At 45.5% G+C, this 22,442-nt stretch overlaps 1 protein-coding gene across 1 annotated transcript; it reads right to left on the bottom strand.

Moving 5' to 3' along the window:
* Window positions 1-2,133: 2,133 nt before the first annotated feature.
* Window positions 2,134-21,858, bottom strand: C8B (complement C8 beta chain). The gene is made up of 12 exons (XM_059822229.1): window positions 21,767-21,858; window positions 20,059-20,212; window positions 18,860-19,001; window positions 17,752-17,893; window positions 14,329-14,461; window positions 13,270-13,467; window positions 10,921-11,161; window positions 8,681-8,809; window positions 7,767-7,930; window positions 5,044-5,197; window positions 3,694-3,762; window positions 2,134-2,285 (listed from the first exon to the last, which is right to left on the bottom strand). Exons 1-12 carry the CDS (start codon window positions 21,856-21,858, stop codon window positions 2,134-2,136), a joined length of 1,770 nt encoding a protein of 589 aa, XP_059678212.1.
* Window positions 21,859-22,442: the final 584 nt, after the last annotated feature.

Here is a 22,442-nt window from a genome sequence, read left to right on the forward strand (position 1 = left end):
CATTTGGCTCTGCTTGCCACAGCAGTGGATAGACACGCCGTGCCTATGTGTCAGAGCGCTTACCCCAGCTTGATGATGAGGAAAGGTGGTTAAATTTACAAAAGCCACTCTACTCATCTGAGAAAGTCCCTGAATCAGAATCAGATTACACTGATGCTTCTCGAGAAGGGCAGGCAACCGCACTGCAGTAGGTGTCCTCACGGGCACCTATGAACCGTGATCAGGGTCCTCTGCTGCAGAGCTTCTACAGTGTCCTTTTAAAAAGCTTTGAAGAATATCATACGCAGCATAAGCAGCAACCTCTTTGACCGTGGCCCAGAATGGACCTCTTGGCAAATTTCTATCACACAAAAGATACCACAGTTACACAGTGGGTAACGGAAATGTTTTGGGTTGGCAGCTCAATTACGAAGCCTATAATGAGTACAGAGCACTCTTCTTTTACATATGCAATGTGCTCTTCCTTTCTTAAAGCTGTCACAGAAACCTTGTCGATAAGTGTGGAGGCGGCATGAGGGCTACAACTAAATGCACGTTCCATTGTTCAGATGTCAGAGAGACTGAGTTGTTCTTACAAGAACTACATTTAGACAACGTCAGTCTGAAAGGATAGAAACTGGTGATACCAACCCATCATCACCAGCATTGCTAAAAACCCTGGGAAGAGTGTTTGACCTTGCCGATGTTAGAAGAATTACAATGCTTACGAACCACTTTGCACTGGTGGAATCGTTTTCCTGGAGCAACGCTATTGCTGGTTATTTTACAGCATGTCCCACCACATTTCTTTGCAAAATCATTAACCACCAACAAAGCTGTAGGAGGCAAGTCCCCGGCACGATCCAGGCTCAGGTCAGTCATGAAACGGTGTGCAGTATTACAAGTTCCTCATTTGTTTGACCTGGATTACGATGCCCCAGGTACGGTAAGAAAGGGCAAACCATTCACTTTGCTTTGGCTCTTTTCATAGCAAACTCTCTCCATCTCAGATGTCCTAACCTGAGTGGACTAGCAATACAGCTGCTGGAATAGAGGCTTTCATGGGATCGGACAGATGAACCAGAGCCTGTTTGGGGCAGGGGCAACTACTAAGAGCAGAAGACCTCACGGGATGTGCAAAGACGTTTATTCCAAAATGTTCCATTTATTCTGCCCATGACAGAGAATTGCAGAAAAGCTGGCTGCTCATCCTGCTCCAGCGGAGAGTCCTGGCATCCTGGAGTGACAGTCCCTAGCCAGGGTGCAGGAGGTTCAGCCTTTCCTGCAAGTGTAGCCGTCTCTCCTGCCTTCCAATATCCCCACGCAGCAGAAGGAGCAGCAGCTGCTTTCCAACTCCCCATCCCAGTAGCATCCCTCTGTCCTTCCCTCCCCTTCCCAAGGAACCAGAGCATTGGGTGTATTCAAACATACCAGGGTGTATCCGATACTCTCAGTGTGTCTGTTCTACTTCAGAAATGCACAGGAGGAAGATCACAGCTGCGGTAAGAGTACCACTGCTATATAGTCTAACAATGCTTTGGTGTCACCAGGCTGTTCTTCACAATTCGGTTTTTGTTCCTTCAAGACAATTTCTAACATGACAGACAAGTTAAATACAATAAATTGGGAAACTGGGGTAGTGAGGCACAGTGGCTTTAAATGTCACCTTAGATACTATTGTGCTCATTGGGATTCAGACTTTAATATGCTGTATTTTGCTCCACATGACACAGCTGTCTTCACAGAAGCTGCACACTAGCGCACATTCTGGTGCACGTAAGATCAAACAGTCTTTTCTTATCTCAAAGGAACCTTCAAAAACAAGACAGTAAAATTTAAAATCATGCAGCTACCAAATAAGGCAGGAGATAAAGCTTGTCTCATTTAGCCCACTGCAGTAAAGACAGAGAAAAGTCAAAATATTAAGAACAGTAAGCACATTCAATCCCACAGGACAACTGCAAAGTACGTCCGAAGGTGTGATTCATAACACACCCCCAGCTCCCAGTGCCTTCTGAAATGTTTCCAACTTGGGTGCACTTGGATGAGACCCATAACGAGAGTGAGGCCAACTTAGCAAGGCAGTCAGGTAACATCTTCCCACTCAGTCTGCAAACTGCTCATCAGTTTTGTGTAAGTTCCTAATGATTCCCTCTAGCAAGTAACTGTCTCAGCATCTGGCCCTGAGCATGACGAACCACCGTTTTGCGGTGCAGGGTTGTTGCACTGTCGCCTCCTTGTTCGTTGACCTCCTGAACATGGAGACCAGCTGGCCCAGCATCCCCAGTTTCCATTAATAGCAGCATCTGGAAAAAAACCCAAAGCCAGAAAGGACTGTCAGAATAAAGCAGCTCTTTCCATGGGAAGAGCTGTCAGCTTCCATGAATCATATTTAAATACAAACAGCTCTGTCCCTGTCCACACCACTAACAATATACTTGAGTCATTAACAATGAGCGATTGTCTTAAAGATGCTAATTGTCTGTTCAGCATTTCTGGTGTTTGTTCCAACTACACTTCATGCAGCAAGGACAAGGAAAAAAAAACAATTAGCTTTATATTTGCTTGTAGGGCATTTCTCTCTCTGATTTAGTCCAAGCCTAGGTAAGAAAAACAGCAACTAAACTCATGTCAGCCACGTTTTGAGGTGCTAGGGGAAACGTGCATGTTCTTCTTCAATGAACAACAGCTTGAATATTCAGCTTTCTATCCACTGCTTTTCCTATTACACTGTTTCTTCTGGACCCTGAGCATGTGAGTGACATAAATTCAAAATCCTGAGAATCATGGAGCCGAACACGGAGGCAATACATAAAAGGAGGAAAGGAGAATGAGAAAGGAAGTTACATGTTGACAAGTGGATGGATGTGAGTCTTTGGGAGGGTCGGATGTGATTACGCGTGCGGTAAACAGACTGGAACAAGGTGTGAGTGACTCCACAGTTTAAGGCACCATGGACTTGCTTAGAAACGCCTACAAAATTGACCCTCTGCTCGGTGAAATCTTGGCTTAAAAGGTATTTCAGCCTGGCTTAGTTAGGACACAGTCATGCAGAATGAGAACTGGATAAAAGACTGTAAACAAAGTGCAATGATAAACGCCGTGCATCAAATTGTGGGATGGTGCCAGAGCTCTGGGTGCCTGAGATCTGGTATTATTTAGCATCTAAATTAATGAGCTGGAAGAAGTAAACAAAATTATTAAATTCACAGATCATCCTAAACTAGGAGTTAAGAACATCATTCAGGAGGCAGCAGCGATATAAAGTGACCAAGAAGCCTTAGTAAATGCTTCAAAGCAACGTAGTAAGATTTTAAGATTAAAATGCGTAGTAGTATATCTGGGGGAAAACAGTTTGCAACATACTGGCTGTATCAAAGGGAAAAACTTGGGAAACAGAGCTGTTGGAGGAGACCGGAGGCTTGTCATGGATTGTAAATGAGGTAGGAGTTCATATTTTGATATAATTGCAAGGTGTGTTTATGCAGCTTTGAACTGCAAAAGTAAAGCCACCTCCTCATGAGTGCAAAGAAAAGTAGAAGAGGGAAGGCAAAGTACATCTGTCACCTGTGCAGGACCCCAACCCCTTGTGCATTGGGCTGGGCAGAGTGGGGACAGCCAGCACCGGGCATTACCCCCCAACCATCAGCCACCATCCCTGGACACTCCTAAATACAGCTGGGACTGTCTCCTCGGGCTTGGGGTTCCTCTTACCTTTCCTCTCGCTGATCTCGCAGGCAGTGCCGCTGTGGCCGAGGGGACATAAACATTCACACTTGGTTCCTGAAAGTAAGCAGAGATGGTGGGATTAGAGACTTCAAGTCACATTTCCCTGCAGACACCCATTTCTTTTCAGCGCTTCATCTTCTGTGAGGTAGGGACAGCGAGTGAAATGATATCAGCATTTTTCTCCGGTGGTGAAAGTATAAAATAGCAATAAAGCAGGGGAGCTGTGACTACCCTGCCGCCCCTCTCGCCTCCCCAGCCATTTGTTCCTGCCGCTGCACTGCGGCTCAACCTCAGCTACACCCGTGCAGTAACTCAGCAAGCCAGGGTACCACACAGTCCTCCCGCTCCTCTCCCAAAGAGATACCTCAGTAGAGCTGAGAGGGAGCAAACTGCAGCATCAGGAATGAGCACCTGGGTGAGGAGCATCCCAGCCTGGCTTTGGGGCAGAAGAAAAGTCCGGGTAACCCCACGCCGGCAGCCCCGGATCGCAGTGTGAATCCCACAGCAGACCCCGGTGGAGAGCTCCCACTTATAAATAAATGGTCATTTAAAACCTCTTGTTGAGAAGATCCTAAATGAAACGCTAACCTGACTCAGCTCCTAAAAAGTTATTTAAACAAGGGCAATCATGAGACGAATCCTTTAAGTGCTACAATCAACTAGCTGGTACCTGAAGAGATTGTTTCTGAATTAGATACATTTAGATGATAACAATTCTCATCAGGACTTCTGCAGATGCAGATTGGAATTAGGCACTTGACAAAATAGTCCCTTTGTCAGAAGCTCTCATCACATCATATATCTCTGTTTAGGCAGTGCGGTTTTCATTCAATTTGATTATTTTTGCCCTTCATTTTTAAATCACAGCCTGCTTACAAAGGAGGACAGCTTCTTTTAGAAATGGGGGAGGTGACGGTGATAACTGTGCTTGGCACTTAAATGGTGCTTTTCATCTTCAAAACACTTTTACAAACACTAATTAATGCTGAGACAGTAGTCACTTCTCTAGAAGGATGGAAGCAATCTTAAAAGCAAAGGAGGAGACTTAAAGATGTCAAGGTTTTTTTTTAAATGCATAATTGAGATGGAACAAATTCTTCCACAAAACTGATATAGATGGTCACTCCCATTAAGAAGGCTCATCCCTTGACTTTACTGTCTTTACTTACCGGTGGCACTCTACAAATAGACCAACTTAAAAAAAGATATTTAATTACCTGAAAGAGAAATGACAGGAGAAACTAAAGAGCGGATTATTTGCCAAGCTTCCTCGCTCCCCACAAATTCCCAGCTCACTTCTCTTAGAGGGTAGAGAAGAGGTGAAAATCCTTCTACCTTGCAGAAAGGGGATCCCATTGCTGTGGCATGGAGCACAGCGACAAGAACTGGTCTCCAGTTGAAACTCATCAAGAGCCCGTCGCAGATTTTCTTTTATTGCCATTGCATTAGCAAAATCTGTTGGAGTCACCAGCTGATACAGTGGCTCTGCCTAAAGGGAGGGAAGAAACTGCATTTGTTTCCAAGTTCAAGATGGTGTGGACATTGCAGGGCTGGGTGGGAGCACAGCTGGAGAGGGAAATGAAGGCCTTGTGGTACAGGCTCCAGGTTTCCCATTAGTATTGCCTTAAACCTCGTTAACAACAAGGCAGCAACGTCAAGAATACTTACAGGGATCCTCCCCTTGGTTTACAACACCAAAGCAGTTGCAAATGCACCATAAAATACAGCAGCCGTACCATTAGTTGACAAACGGGCAAAGTTCCACAGAAGTTTCATTAAATCCTTTCTTATCCATTTTCCCAATATTGACATTTTTAGACCAGATTTGCTCAAACTTGTTTCCTGAGTGCTCTGTTACTCTGATTTAAAAAGGATCCCCAAAACCCACCCACAGAAATGTCCTTCCCTCCTCAGACAGCCACGCAGCACGTGGTCACAAGCCTTCACATTTGCACGGTCAGCTGAACCACTGCTGTATTTCAAGGCTGACTTCTATCTTTATGAAGCCAAGATAAGGGTTTTCACTGCCGTCAGAAGGGAGAGGATTGTGATCTTCGTCTGCAAACACCGCAGGTGGGGTTGGTGGGAGAAGATAAGGGGGTGCACAGCACAGTGAATGTGCAGTAGGGACCAAGGAGAAGATAAGGGGGTGCACAGCACAGTGAATGTGCAGTAGGGACCAAGGAGAAGATAAGGGGGTGCACAGCACAGTGAATGTGCAGTAGGGACGAAGGAGTAGATAAGGGGGTGCACAGCACGGTGAATGTGCAGTAGGGACCAAGGAGAAGATAAGGGGGTTCACAGCACAGTGAATGTGCAGTAGGGACAAAGGAGTAGATAAGGGGGTGCACAGCACGGTGAATGTGCAGTAGGGACCAAGGAGAAGATAAGAGGGTGCACAGCACAGTGAATGTGCAGTAGGGACCAAGGAGACTTCAGCCTGCTCACTTATTTTTTTTCTGAAAACAAGGGAAAGTTAAAAGTGTGGTCTCAATATTGCCAGTCACCCACTAAAGCCAGTGGGAGGATATTGGCTCGTATCATCAGAGGATCCATCCCAAATTCCCATCCTTGCTATAGGGATGCCTGCCACACAGGCCACGGCAATACAGTAAGCATGAAAGATCACCCTCCTGCTATCACAGGCTCAAGCTACAAGAAACAGAAGAATGTTTCAATAAAAAAATGCTCATTTCCTGCTGCTGTACATCCACTCTTCATCAATTATCTGTGATCCATACTTTGCTTTTTGAATTCAGACCATACAAATGAGGAATACACTAAGAGTGACCTGCCAAGTCCCTTCAGCAGATGATTTATGAACTGATTTGCTTTAGTTTTCCCTAACTAAGCATTCTTGGGCTGACATTTAGTCACACTCTGCCGGTACTTTTGATCTTCAAGCCCCACAGGGATATTGGTATGGAAATGAAGGATTATAGATACCAAATCCAAATTACATCCGTCTGGGGTTTTTCACTGGGCAGCCTGGTCACTGATGCCAGGCAAGACAAAGAATGGCGCAATTTCTTGTGGGAGAGTTTTCTGTACGTGGGATCTGGCACGGAGGGTTGCACTGATGTTGTCTCCTGCCCAGAGACCTCCCAGTGCATTTCTGGAAGGTCTATCCACAGCACACCAGGGACTTGGGAAAGCCACCTCCGCTGCAGCAAGCGCCGGACAGGCACTGGCTGTATTTCCAAATTATTGATTTTTCCTTTGCTTCATGTTTTTTAGAAATCACCTCTTTTTTTTTTTTTTTTTAATGAAAAGCCAGAATTTTCAATGAGAAACAAACACCTTTTACAAATATAAATATTTTTGCCTAAAATTCAATTTTACAATGAAAACCAATTATACAATAATAAACCCAACTTCCACCCCTACCAGTCCAAACTCCTGTTTAAAAGGATGTTCTCTTGCACCTTTGTACTATTTGCTCAGAGTGAACTTATTTTGACATTAAAAACGATGAGGCAGAATTGCTACATACTTCTGCTCGCTTTTTACTTTTACAGTGCCTCGCATTTCTAACTCTTCAGGATCACAAAACCTTGACTCTTCCAAAGATAACTCATATTTTTAAGGTTTAGCTAAGTTGCACAAACAAAAGGCACGTATGGTGAACTACTTGACCTTCTGAACCAGAGAGAATTGTTGCTAAATAGTCACTGGTGCTCACGGAAGACAGGAGAAATTTCAAGAAAAAAAAAGTCCTTATAAAATATATTCTGCCAGATATATTTTTGCTAAGTGATACAGTGGCAAAACAGAAGGTGGATAGTCTGCTTGGTGGGCAGCAAGTGATCACATCTGCACAGCCAGGTTAGAAGGGTTAAAGCTGTTTACTTCATGTACTTCCAACCATGCCACTCTTCTAAGGCATCACACCTTTGATTTTCTGAATACCCAGTCTTAGAGAAACTATGCTGCACAATACAGGTCTATTATTTGCCCTAGAAATTCCCCCCCTTTTCTTTTTAATCCTGTTTATTTAAACACAGAGTTCTCCAAGGTGCTCAGCTAAGTGTGGCTGAATGAAGCGATAGAAACAGTACCTTTAGGTTTATGATTTCAGGGTTGTACTGCACAGCATCTCCCCACTCCTGCATGAGCGCAGCCGTCGGCAGGTCTTTGTAAGCCAACGTGGTAATGTGTTCGCTTGCTCCGCCACGAACAAGGACGATGAAATCTTCCACATATTGTTTTTTGGAGGTGCTGTCTGCAAAAATGCATTCAGAAAGTGGCCAGCTCTGCTCAGGTATGTCTTTGTGGACTGCAGTTGAGATACAGGCTAACAGCAGAACACCCCTGTATATGACCCATCCCATCGAGGGTAAAGGAAAAAGGCCCCTGAAGCCTGGTTTCCTACGCTGCGTGTCCCGTGCCGTCCTGCTCCCTTGCAGCAATGCCCCCATCCTTCTCTCCTGCACCCTGTATCTCTCCCCCTAAACTTCTTCCCTATGGTTATAGGCTTGCAGGTCCTTCCACAGCCCAGCGCTCCTCACCACCATGAATACTGCCTGTTCTCCTCCGCCTACCTTCAGGTGCACCCTCCTCCCACTGCAATACCCCCAGCTTCCATATGTCCCCTGAGGCTCCCACAACACCGTTACCTCCCTGCTGTCCCCGTTTGGGCTTTTTTGGGGGCAAAAAGCGGCATGCTGGGCTGCTCTGCTGAGAGGTGGGTGGATGGGTAACACAGCACCAGCCACGTGGGTAAGGGCTGATTTGTCCTTGCTTTTCCCTGGGACACTGAGCAGATATTTCTTCTCTACCCAGCAAAGAAAATCTTGCAAAAAAACAAGCTTTGAGACATCTACACCTCTGTTAAGCTTGGCTGGGGTTAGCCAGCAGGCTCAAAAGGGGCTGTGAGGGAGTGGGGAAATATTTCAGGCAGACAAGATCACAAAATCTTCTTTTCACTATGACAAAGGCTAGAAATTAAATGGCAGAAGTGTTTCATGCTTACCTCCAATCTCTTTTAAAAGGGATTTACAGCCAGCTTCAGTTATTCCAAGTTTCACATAGACACCAGTGATTCTTGCACCAACGTTAAAGCCATGCTGTGCACATTTCTGGACATCGCTCAGAGAATAACCTTAAATAGACACCCAAAAATTGTAGTGTCTTAATACAACTGTTCGATGTTTTACATTCACATACACAGAAAATGGGAGTTGATAAATATTTTTCGTTTGGGATAAAAGGAGATGAGATGAAGAAGCCTTTTCTGGGATATTTAACAAATCTATATGAAATGAAATGAAATAATATCCCTACATTTTACAGAACTCTGAAACTAAGTGCAAATGCAAGGTACATGTTGGAAGAGGCTTTAAATGACCAACTCAGCTTTTGGGTTATGCAGAGCTGCAATGGGTGGGAGCCTGGCCTGTGACTTAAATGCTAAACGTCTTTGACAAAGGACTACCCATCACCCATCCCCATCATCAGGAGCCAGGCTTTTTGAGAGTAACAGATGAAGTAGCTTCTCCTCCCTTTGCTAGCTCACAGCTCCAATTCTTTGCTGCCAGAAGAGCCTTAGTTGTTTCACGGAAGTTTCTCCATGAAGCTCTACTATAATTTTTTTCTGGCATATAAGAATTTGCCCTAAAAATCTACAAATCCTTCATATGTTCTTTCCTAAAGTCCTTCTCCAAACTCCTTGCTGCCCTGACATTCAAGAATATTTAAGCAGTTACCATGGTGAAACACCAGGCATGACACTCAAGTACCTCTTTTCTTTCTCTGCTTTTTTGTTGTAATCCCCCACCTTTCCCTGAAGTCTTTACTTTTTTAGTTAAACTCATGTCTTGATGATACAAATGTTTACATGAGCTCACAAGGCAAGTATCACTGTACAGCTGTCCTGTTCTTACGCTCTTCTCATACATCTGATATTGGCCAGTTTCTAGATCAGAAAAGAGGATGCACTGAGTTTTGGGTTGACGCAGGATGGCCCCTATTAATGGCAGGAACCACTAACTTATGACATCCTTGTACAGCACAATCCAGACCTCTCTCCTGCTGTCTTTCCCACAGAAAGTATCAAATCATGAACCACAGACACATCTGGCATATAGGATTAGATGCGAGAGCATCGCAAGTACCAACCACGTGACATGGCGTGCGATACTGGAACTGCAAAAGATGACTTGATTTCCAGCACAGACGGTACAAACATAATGATAGATTTGAAGGGAAAAACCTGAAATCTCAGACTGGACCTATCAAACCCCGGTGAGAACTTACAGCCTAGCTCAGCACTGGGGATAGGGTGAAAGCGTTGGTACTACTGCAGGATCCTGATCTCAGTCAGCGGATGCCGTCAGGCAGCATTTTGGTGTAAACAATAATACATGTTAGTTCAAACAAATGTGGCTTGTGATGGGCCCACACCAACAGCTGAGGAATCGGGCAGTGCTAATGTTTTGGATATCTGAAATCTGACTCTAAATTCTGTCCCTCCGGGCTGTATCTGACTACAGGATAAGCAACTTCCTAGAGAGCAGAAGAGCAAACAGACTGAGTGTCACACACGGCAGAGTCCACTAAATGCTTTCACAAATAGACAGCGAAGGCAGTTACTCACTCCCATGCCAATGAATAAATAAGAGAGTGCAGCTATTGATTAATGTCACACGGCTCGCTCTATCCTACACAACAATCATCATTTCTCGCAAAAAAGGAAGCCAGAGTCAAAGAGCAAGAGCAATGTCAGGCACGAGAGTCACCCAGCAAATTATTTACTGTTTCCTACATGCTGGAAAAGCTCTCGAGGCTAAAGGTGTTTCAAAACTGCCATTTGAAAGGCAATGGAAAAAGAACTTAGGTGAAGGTTTTCAAAGGTAACAAAAGCGTTAAGCTACATGATCCTCATTCATCTCAACATCTTGTCAGCCTCCAAAACGTGTCATCTAAAATACTTGCTACAGGGCTTTTTTTATGAACCGGCAGAACCCACAGCTTGAGAGCTACATGACGCCCATGATGCTGAGCATGCTTTGAAAACCAGGCTCTTTATTCACTGCCATAAAGCACTTTTACTCCCATATTTCCTGCAGGCTTTCTTTGAGATGTAGTTGACTCCTTCTTCCACCATCTCTCTTTTCTGACCTCAGACCTGAAGCATCGTTGGGTGCCCACAGAGGGGCTTCCCCACCAAAAAGCTGTCCCCAAAGCTTTTTCACCACCATCAGATGCACGTACCGGCCTTCCGGAGCTCATTGCTGTTCACGACTAAAGTATATTCGTAGATGCCACCGACGGTAGCCTCCCTGATGTAATGGGTCCCGTAGTCTCTGTAGAGCTCTCTGTACTCCCCATAGCTGTACTCTGACGGGAGCTGACGGAGTCTCTGCAGGAACTCGTAATGCAGCATCAGGGCTCGGGGCTTCAGCTTATAAACGGCAACAGCCAGCTCTGAACGGGCATGAATGAATTTGCTGGACTACGTGAAATGCAGAAAAACAAGAGAATCCAGAAGTGAGGGATCTCATTCTTGTGACAATGTGTAGTTAGTTGCTATTAAACAATTAACGCTGGTCAGGATTTATCAATTTAACAGTTTGCAACTGGAAATCTTTTAATTTAGCAAAATCAAAACTTTTAGTAGTAAAGTTTCTGAAAACCAGGATTCTGACTGGTATTAGAGAGGGAAGAAGGAAGAGAGAGAGACACCCATTGCAGGTTAGGGGATGGCTCAGGCCATGACTGGGACATGGGGAAAGGCTCTGCTCTGACAGACCCAGGATGCAAGGACAGAAGCTGCATCCCACGAGACTGCTCTACCCCTGATAATGTTGACCAGCCTTTGTCTCTCACAAGCTGTCTCCTGAAAAATTCTGACATCTGAAATCACGATCATTTATATGTGAAATGGTAATCCTCTGGCTGATCCAAATTAATATTTGTATTCCACAGAATATGCCATTAACAAAACTCAAAGGAAAGAAGAAAACACAAACGCTCACACACACCCACCCCAATTTATATGTCTCTGTATAGACACGTGTACATGGATAAATATTGTATCTCCCCTTTCTGGCATAAAAGTCAGCAACAGAAGAGGTCTTTTGTCATGTTCAAAGGACTTGGTGTCCAGCCAGACAAGCACATCGGGGAGGGTTCAATATAGAACTCTGTAGCTTAAATAATAAAATCAAGACTTAGTATTGGGTTTCTTTATGGATATCTATTGCAAATGCTTCTCATATACCTCTGATCTTGTAATGGCAATGCCTCTTCGCAGGAAGCAAATGCCAGTTTAATAGCAACAAGGAATACCCTGCTATTCCTGAGTGCGCTTCACACTGAGGGGAGACACAGATCAGTGATACTATTACGGACAAGAGCTACGTTTGTTTACAGCAGTAACAGATGAAAAATAGAAATCAAATGATGGTGCGCACTACCTCAGACTGAATCTCATAAAGCACTCCTAGGATTTATAGATAAAAGCATCTCCAGCCAGCTTAAAGTGTGCATCAGATCAGAGCTGCGACCAAATCTCCGCAGACGAGACTGGAAGTGATTGTGCCATCCGTATTTTGTGGTGTGTGTGTCTTGATCTGGTGAACGATGTACCCGGCAGACAGATCACATCAGCCGAAGTAAAATGGCATGTGTTAGTCTATAATTAAACCCATTGAAGGGCTGCTGGCAGTTTTCATTCTACGTTATTGTCAAGGCTGCCCTACAGTTGAACAGCTTGGCTTTGCTGTTTGCGTTATCATTCACCGAAGTGACAGCTCCTGCCTTGCTGAACCCCCCTAAAAGAGGGATGGCCCTTCACGTGTGAGATAATATTCTGCAGTGATCGCACCAACAATAGCCATCCACACCGCAGACCAATTTCTGGACTGTGTGTACAGGTGCAGAAACTCCTGGAATTGCAGAAAATCTGATTTGCCCTTCTTTCACCCCAGATTTCTCTATTAGTCACTGTAACTCACCCGTAGGGCAGAGGGAACTCTGAGCTCCTGGGTCTGTTGGCTAATCTACCTGTGCAGATTCCCTTGGAGGAGTCACTGTGTTGGCTGCACCCACTCACCACCCACCTGCCAGATTGCTTTGGCATCAGCCGTAAGAACTTCTTCACAGCTGGCAGGGCAAGGTGCCCAGCGTCCCACGGCATGGGAACCCTGTTAGGAGCGTCACTTGTACATCTCCGACTAGCACGTTCGCTGTATGGAGGGGAGGCCATTTGAACTGGCTTCTTAGTTTCATCTTTTTTAAATGACTTTACTACAAACATCCAAACGCGGATGCCCAGCAGGACATTGGACAGACTGCACTCAATTGTGGCTGATTTCGGAGTTAGGCAGTCCAGTTCCTGGCTGATAGGTGAATGGAAAAGCTCCTGGGTGCTATAAACACAAACGAAGGTGTTGTGGCCTTAGCAAACACTTGACCAATGCAAAGAGCAAAATCCAATCCGGAGGAAAGATTTCATTTATCCTAGTCACGGCTGCTGACCTGATGATGGGGATCAGACCGATGATATACACACACACACAGATAACGCGTTAGCAGAGAACTAAGCGGAGCAGTGCTTACAGTTGAAGAAAATCTTTTCATCCTTTGAATGAACTTCTTGAACCTGTTGTCGTTTGAATTGTAACCAAGTTCAAACACTCCTGGTATTTTTATACCAAAGCTGAAGCTAGACTGTGAAGCTTTTGCCTTCAGGACACTGCTTTCATAATTTGAGTAGGAGTCATATTCAGTCATTGTAAATTCATATTTGCCTTTGGTCTAAACAGAAAGCAAAAACAACAGGTTTAATTTCCTGCATAGTGATTGTACACCTGAAGCATGGGGAAGGAGTACAGATACAAATATACTTGTGAATTAATGCTTGCACTTTGAAGATGAAAAGCCTTGTATAATTGCAAAGCACTATTATTATTAACACTGGTACTTCAAGAATACTTGATTTACAGCAGTAGGAAAGCTACTATCTCCTCCATACTGCAAGGACCTCAGGCTTTTACTTAATACATCAATCTTAGGCAAAGAAGGTGAAATCTTAAACACAGGCATCAATTAAAGCACGAATTCTAAAAGGAGGTGGTTTCCTGGTGGGCAACACTCAAAAATATCACGCTATGTCATCAAGAACATTAAGGTCAAATATATAATATTTGAAATACAGCTTTGATGCACTACCGAAATAAGCTTTCACACAAAGCACATGGTGTGCTGCTAAATCCTAGGCTGTTGCACAAGGCCAGCTTTCCCAGCCTGGCTCTCAAGGCACTCTACAATCCTGTCTGAAATTAACCTCCCCCTGCCCACTGCGTGGCTTTTGGGCCCTCTTGGACAGATGGCAGTGGGAAGGTTAGGCTCAGTTTTTGCAACGGCAAGGTCCAAGGGAACATTGCCACCTATTCCAGTGCACACGGATATTATAAGGGGACGTCTCCAACTTTGTAGAGTGTGTGGGGTATGATGATGTTCTAGAAGTAGGGCTAAATTCAGTCTCATCCCATTTGGTCTCAGGAATTCTGTCATTTTTTATAAAATTATTCAGTAATGAAGCTTTATCAGTATTGCACACTATATTTATTGGAATGTATGTATGTATGTCTATTTGCAGACAAATCTGACACATACCTCTGGTGTATAGCTTTCTACATTGTATGGCTTTCTGAATCTTGTGTCCACAATATAATGGGGAGCGCATCCCCCGGCATAGTACCTGTGATCAAGAACTAATCCTTCCAAGTTGTTTGTGAAGATATTTAACCTGTACATGAAGCATAACAGCAAAATATTAAGATTATCATCAATTTAGAGGTAAACATCAAATGCCTCAGCTGAGAAAGGCAAAAGATTGTTTTGTTTGGCTGAGGGCTCTTTGTTTCATACTTCATTATTTTGAAACCCCAAAAGAAAGTTTTGCCTCTCTCACTGTCCAGCCAACCCAGTTGCTCCAGAAAAACCTAACCGACTAACAAGACAGCAAAAGACAGAGTCAAATTTTGACACGTCGATGAATATGAAGGGCAATTTTAACCACCCAGCTAGGAATGACACCAGAGCATTACTGCCACCAGCACAGGCAACTTTTGTGTCCTTTACTGGAACTCTCTGGGAAGAGCAGAACAAACTGGACCAAACCAGCCAAACCCCTTGCCCACCTCAAGCATTCCCAAATGCCCACAGTAGTGCTGCAACATCCAGCTGGATCTTCAAAGACGGGTTTGCCAACCCACGTCATCAGTCCAGACTAATTTTTAATTCACATTTCTTTGTTTTGGTTTATCACAGAATCACAGAGAATCATTAAGGTTGGAAAAGACCTGTCAGATCATCAAGCCCAACCACCAACTCAACACCACCATGCCCACTAAACCATGTCCCACAATGCCATATCCACACGTTCCTGGAACACCTCCAGGGATGGTGACTCCACCACCTCCCTGGGCAGCCTCTTCCAATGCTTCACCACTCTCTCAGTGAAGAAATGTTTCCTAATATCCAGCCTAAACCTCCCCTGGCGCAACTTGAGACCATTTCCTCTTGTCCAATCGCTAGTCACTTGGGAGAAGCGACCAACACCCACCTCTCTGCAACCCCCTTTCAGGTAGTTGTAGAGAGCGATAAGGTCTCCCCTCAGCCTCCCCTTCTCCAGACTGAACAACCCCAGCTCCCTCAGCCGCTCCTCATCAGACTTGTGCTCCAGACCCCTCACCAGCTCCGTCGCCCTTCTCTGGACACGCTCCAGCACCTCAATGTCCTTCTTGTAGGGAGGGGCCCAAAACTGAACACAGCATTCGAGGTGCGGCCTCACCAGCACCGAGTACAGGGGCACGATCCCCTCCCTACTCCTGCTGGCCACACCATTTCTGATACAGGCCAGGATGCCGTCGGCCTTCTTGGCCACCTGGGCACACTGCTGGCTCATCTTCAGCCGGGTGTCGACCAACACCCCCAGGTCCTTTTCTGCAGGGCAACTTTCCAGCCACTCGCCCCCAAGCGTGTAGCGTTGCATGGGGTTGTTGTGACCCAAGTGCAGGACCCGGCACTTATGAACCTCATAAAATTGGCCTCAGCCCATCAATCCAGCCTGTCCAGATCCCTCTGCAGAGCCTTCCTCCCCTCGAGCAGATCAACACTCCCGCCCAAATTGGTGTCGTCTGCAAACTTACTGAGGGAGCACTCGATCCCCTTATCCAGATCATTGATAAATATATTAAACAAGGCCGGTCCCAAAACTCAGTCCTGGGGAACACCACTTGTGACCGGCCGCCACCTGGATCTCACTCCATTCACCACGACTCTCTGGGCTCGGCCATCCAGCCAGTTTTTTACCCAGCGAATAGTGCACCTGTCTGAGCCACGAGTCGCCAGCTTCTCCAGGAGAATACTGTGGGAGACAGTGTCGAAGGCTTTACTAAAGTCCAGGTAGACAACATCCACAGCCTTTCCCTCACCCACTAGGCGAGTCACCTGGTCATAGAAGGAGATCAGGTTGGTCAAGCAGGACCTGCCTTTCATGAACCCGTGCTGGCTGGGCCTGATCCCTTGGTTGTCCTGCATATGCCCTGTGAGCACCCTCAAGATGAACCTCTCCATAATCTTCCCCGGCACCGAGGTCAGGCTGACAGGCCTGTAGTTCCCCGGATGCTCCTTCCGGCCCTTCTTGTAGATGGGTGTCACATTTGCAAGCCTCCAGTCATCCAGGACCCCCCCTGTTAACCAGGACTGTTAATAAATGATGGAGAGTGGCTTGGCAAGCTCCTCCGCCAGCTCCCTCAGTACTCTTGGGTGGATCCCATCAGGCCCCATAGACATGTGAGTGTCCAGGTGGCATAGCAGGTCGTTAACTGCTTCCTCCTGGATTGTGGGGAGTTTGTTTTGCTCTCCATCCCTGTCTTCCAGCTCAGGGAGCTGAACACCCTGAGGATCATCAGTCATAATCTTTGCCAGGTTGGTCAAGGATCAACTAGAGGTCAGTAGATGAGAGTGAAAACTGTCAGGGAACAAGAATAAAGGTACACAAGCAATTGTTCAACTAATCCTTGAAATCACTGGGAAGTTCTCCTTTGATTTTAGTGGATGATGGACAGTAATCTGAACCTGCCTGCTCTAAGAAAGGATGGAGCACTGCAACCTTTTTAGATGAGGCAATTAAACCCCATCATTTGCTTTTCCTATTGCTGCTGGTGGGATCTGTTGCAGTAAAAACCCTTCTGCTGCTCACTGTCCGGACACCCTCACATCACCCTTGTGGCACGCAGCTGAGGACATGGCACTCACCTCCACAAACTCATACTCAAATAGTAACAGAAATCATTAGACCAAACGTGACCAAAAAAGAGATGAATTGCTAACAGTCCATGTTGTGTCCCTATTAGCACTCCAGGTCTCTGCTAGATCTGCCTCTCCTTATTTTGGGGAGAGGGACTTGCATGATAATGACTGAAGCTGTAAAATATTAACTCTAATCTTAGAACGATTTGAAAAGAAGGGAAGTCCACTAAAAGAAAATTACTGAGCAATTGTAGCTTCAAAGAGATGAGAAGCATGTTCCTATAATTGTCCAACATTATTTTTAATTTTGATTAAACTCAGAAGTACAAAGCATTAGCAATGACATATGCAGCAGCTATATCTCCAGAGAACAGGGAGGAAATTATAATTTTTTCCTTGCAATACGATTTTTTTTCTTTTTCTTTTATTTATGTAAAAAGCATTTTTTTCCTGCAGAATGAGAAAAAACTCTTTTCACACAGTCCAATCTTACAGAATGTTGCCACAGTCTTAGCCTGTAAAAGCTGGATCAATTCAGACGTGGATTTTAATCCTCACGAAGTTGGGGTTTGCTAGCATGCAGGTTAATTGTACCCCACTCATGCAAAGGACAGAAATTCTCCTATCTCTCACTGTCATGGAAGAAATCCAAGAAATTTTGACACCACCCCCCCTAAAAGCAATACACTGTGCAAAAATACAAATCCATAGTCAGGTTCAGATTTCAGGCATAAGATCATTCTTAAGTAAGGAAACATCCCATGAAGGTCACTGACTTACCCTTTTGCCAGATTCTCTATTCCCCAGTACTGCTCCATCTTCTGGTCACATTTTTTAAACACTTTTTTGCAGTTTTTTTCATCTGACTGGTCCCCACAGTCATCATCCCCGTTACAAAGCAGCCTCCGTGCAATGCATCTCCCTAGGATGCAAAGTGTAAATTACTCATAAAACAATCTATTATCACAGTCCCTGACTCAGAGCCTAGAAACAAAGCAGAAGACTCCTGTGACGTATGGTTCAAATCTAGCTGGAAAAGATTTCTTCTCTATCTGCATGGATCACCAAACTCCATCTGCTCCGTTTTGCTCAAAAATTTCGTAATTTTAAAATTCCTTGTTCAACCTAGAAAAAAAACCCACCCTAATCAAAAGTATAAAAAAGAATAGTAATTTTTTGTTGCTAAAATTTTTTAGTTTTGAGAAAACAAACATGCTGGAGACTTTTCAGCAGACCTTGTATATGGAATTATTTTTTTCCCCTTCCCATGTCCGTAATTGCTGAATTCTTCTTTTTCAGTCTCACCAAAACACTAGCCTGGGGGACAGAGATCAGAGTCGCTTTCCTTTGCCCCATCTCCCGTGCCGAGTTCCCCTCCGCCCCTGCGCCCTGCTCCCCGCACGCTGTCCTCTCCGCTGCCAGGGCGCAGATGCAAAGCAGAGGCTGGTCAAATTTTGGACACAGCTAACTGCTGCCTTGCTTCCCCACACCGCTCACAGCGTTCCCGACTAATTAGTCATTGATACGGCTGGACGGAAATGCCACGAGGACCACCATCATATCCTGCCATGCTCTCGGGCATGTGTCAAGCATGCCCAGTGCATGTTCTCCTGTTGCTGTCAGAGCCACTTGTGCTAGAGATTTTACTGATATAACTGGGTTTTAATTTCCTATTTGGAGATTTGAAAGGCATGCTTTAGACTGACAGATGTTGGCTAATAGACTCACTCAAAATCACTGATGCAAACACAACACAAGCACGGATGGAGCCGGGTCAACTCCTGACATCTCGTTGGCCCAGCAAACTCTGGTACAAGCAGAAAGTTCAGCGTGGTGCTGTCAGAGGTGCCACCGGAGCACCACCACTTCTCACTCCGTAAGTCCTTACCTGTAACTGCACACACAAAACCTTCACATGTAACTTTATTCCTGCAAGGACTGTTTGTAACACAGTCTTCAGTTTCTTTGTCAGAGTAATCGCACGGATCTCCATCGAACTGAGAAGGCTGTTCCAGGCGGGCAAATCTGTACTGTGATGAAATAAAAAATATTGACTCAAGTGTACAGAAATTGTGAATTTCATGCTTGCCTAGTTAAAAAACCAAACTTTGTGTCGGGGAGACCTGATATATAAAAAAGTGTCAGCAAAGAAGCGTGATGCTGGTAACGTGCCTCATTTCAAAGGTTTCTGATGTGCGACAGTTTTTACTAAGGAAGGATTGAGGATTGGAAGGGATGAAGGGAAGTTTGCCTTTCTTTGACAGTTTGTTTTAATGAGCCTGACAGGGTAGTGCGGGCATTTGCAAGAGTAAGGGAGGATTCAGTTACATCTCCTCTCTTTCAATTAGCGTTGGTAACGACATCTCTTGTTATCTTCTGTCAGTGTATTTACTTGGCCCTCTGTATCATTAGGGATTTTTTTCCGCCCACAACACTGCTGTGAAGCAGTCAATTACTCCGTCCAATATGTTAGCCCTCCTTTTCTCCCCAGCTTTTAAGATTAACTCTTTGATACGAAGCTTCACTTTTCCCGACTCCCATCACTGGTTATTCCCGCTTAAGCCTGGGAACGGCTTCTCCAACTCATTAGCAGAGGTGCCTCTAGCAATGGGGATTTTGCTCTTCACACTGTTGGGATCACTACTTTTGTTCGACGGGGCTTCTCAGGTAGAAAACACTGGTTGGCAAACAAGAAAAAGCATCTTAATCCTGAGAGGCACCGAGTGTCTCCAGGTCCCACGGGGGACCATTAGTGGGGATGGTGCCTTGCACTGATGCTGGAAGAAGAGGACTGTGTTGGACAGAAAGTCCCTGCAAAGCCTGGGCTTCCCCCCGGTGTTTTCACCAAGTCTTGGAGTACACCTTCTCAGGACAGCAAGGTGGCCTGGAAATTACTGGAGTTACTGGGGATGAAGAGCTGAAGAGCTAAAAGCGACCTGAAAGCAAAAGCCCACAGCCTCACCTGTACAGGGCTTTGCTCAGCAGCTCCCTGCTGTTTGCCCAACCCCACGGACAAAAAAGACATGGCTTGGAGGAGGTCCTGCCTCCTGCTTTCTCTGACTTCATGACTAGACCACAAACACTCACCCTTTTCTTTTGACAGGGATCGCACTTGCTCCATGAGGACCAGGCGGAGAGTGTGCAGTCGCGGGGCTGCGGCACGTCGCTCACGGACCGGGCCCACCTGCCGCTGGCCACGCTCTTGTTGGTGCTGCTGAGGTTATGGGTCTCCTTTTCACCACTGTATTCGACAACAGAAGAGCTTCATCATGTGAAACCACCAAGCCGCGAGGACAGAGCAACTTAGTCTATAACCATGCAAAACTACACGCCAAGGAGGACTAATGCTTGTTAGACCTCACCAAATCTTCCACGCGACCTCTAGATTCCAGTATTCGTTTCATACTGGCATTAATTCTGTATGAAACCTCATCCACTCTTCAATGCCCAAGAGTAGACCCAGTCCTCTACACCACCACCATGAGAGTAAGTCTGCAGAGCACTCAGGAGGGGTGACTGCAGGACACACATTTCATCTAGGCAGCATGGGAAACTGGGAAACTCAACCCATGTCCCACCAACCCGGGCTTCATCCCAAGCTGCGCAAGCCCTACCAAATAACGTGGCAGAGTGGTCAGCAGTAAAATCTGCACCATCAGTTGCTGCCCTTGTCCCATTGCTCCCTGCTGCTTGCTGGACAGACAGCATTTTGGTACCTTGCTGCCATACAGGACAAACAGCTCCAAGGTCAGAAACCTCCACAACAAACACCAGTCGCAATGCTAAGGGCTGGCATACACTCAGCATTTTTTAAAACCAGGTTTAAGTGCCAAGCAGGCTATTTTTTCTCAAGCTGGCCAAAACCATCAGTCTTAGACTCTATTCTCAGTTCACAATAGAGAGTCATTAACCCATTAACCCCTTTCATCCCAGTAATGAACTTGAACCCCAAGTATGAGCCTTTACTCTTCGTCCCAGCCCCTCTCTCACCCCCTCCCGTGACAACTGTCTCCAAGGTTTCCACGATGCCAAGCTGAAATGCTGCCTACTCTTTTGGCGGATTCAGTATTTCTGATTAAATCCTTGTCCCAGACAAATGCTTCCTTGCAGCACCTAATCTAAGTGGGAAGCTTTAGAAAAACACTGACAATTAGTTTCTTTTCATACCCACTTTGACAAGTAAACTACCACAGTAGTGTTCCCAATTCCTCCACCAAGATAAGCAATAGCATCAGCTGAAGCTTTAAGTATGATCTAGTGCCTGACAAGGGGCTCCCATTACTGCATATTAAAAATCACATGCAATAAAGGAATTACAAAAACTCATCAGCTCACTGAGGCATGAAATCAGAGCTCAAAGTTCAGAGAACAGTGGAAAAATATAGTTATATCGGAAAGATAACAGTCACTGATGACCGCAGTCCTCTGAAAGAGCAAAATCTATTAAGCCAGCAGAGAGAGAAACAACTATCAGCCAGATTCTTGCCATTTATGTACTCAAAGAAAACAAAACCCCCTCTTTCCAGCACGCTGTCGGGCAGCTAGCACGGAATTCCACATTACAACACAACCGTGGCAATTTGTCGTATCAGATTTATCAAACAGGATTACTTTTCTAAAGGCAGACACATTGCACTAGGTTAACTTCAAAACAGCGTCTTTCGCTATTCATTAGAAATACAGAAATCGCTCAAGACAGCAATTATGTGCTATACAACGTGAAAGCAGAGAGTCCATATGGATTTTCCCTCTATCATTTCACCCCACGGACACGGCTTCAGAAACATTCACTTACCCAAAGCAATGAACAGTTAGGATGCCAAGCATGGCATAAAGCAGCAACAGTTTGATGGGGTACGGAGCAAAGGCGGCGCGTGCTGTGCTCATCGCTCCAAGGTACCATTGGCGATTCGAAAGCACCACCGCTCCCATTCCGTCTGCCGGGGGGTTGGAAAATGGTTCAAGTAGAAAAAGATAAATTACCGGGTCGTTTTTCCACCCTGTAAACAGCAGATGACCCACCACCTGGCAGATTCACAAGGTAAATGTTGCAATTGTTAGTACGCGGCTTTCTGGAGGCAAGTGGGAAGGAAGCAAAGATCTGTCCAGAAGCAATTTACGCTTTCATTTGTAATGCTCCTTTCAAGGGATGGGGAAAAATGAATATTTCAACAAATGAAACACACTCCAGTCTTGGCAAGCGGGAAGCGCTAAGTAAACTGAAGTCAGCTTTCTAGGAATAGAGTAGACTGCAAAATGGTTTCTTTATTTCTCCTTTTCATGTCTGCCTTCCAGAGGAAGGCCAGGCACGAGGTGTGAGCAGTTATTCCGACTGCTCAGGGAAAGCCTTCATCCCTGAGCCTGCCCTTCGCCGCCTCTCACCGGGGCTCGGGCTCGTGCTGCAGGGGAAGGACAAGAGCCCCAGCCCTGGCTGGGCCCTTCACAGAGATCCTCTGCTCCACGTACCCCAA

This window comes from Gavia stellata, chromosome 10 (assembly GCF_030936135.1).
Source record: "Gavia stellata isolate bGavSte3 chromosome 10, bGavSte3.hap2, whole genome shotgun sequence".
NCBI classification, from domain to species: domain Eukaryota; kingdom Metazoa; phylum Chordata; class Aves; order Gaviiformes; family Gaviidae; genus Gavia; species Gavia stellata.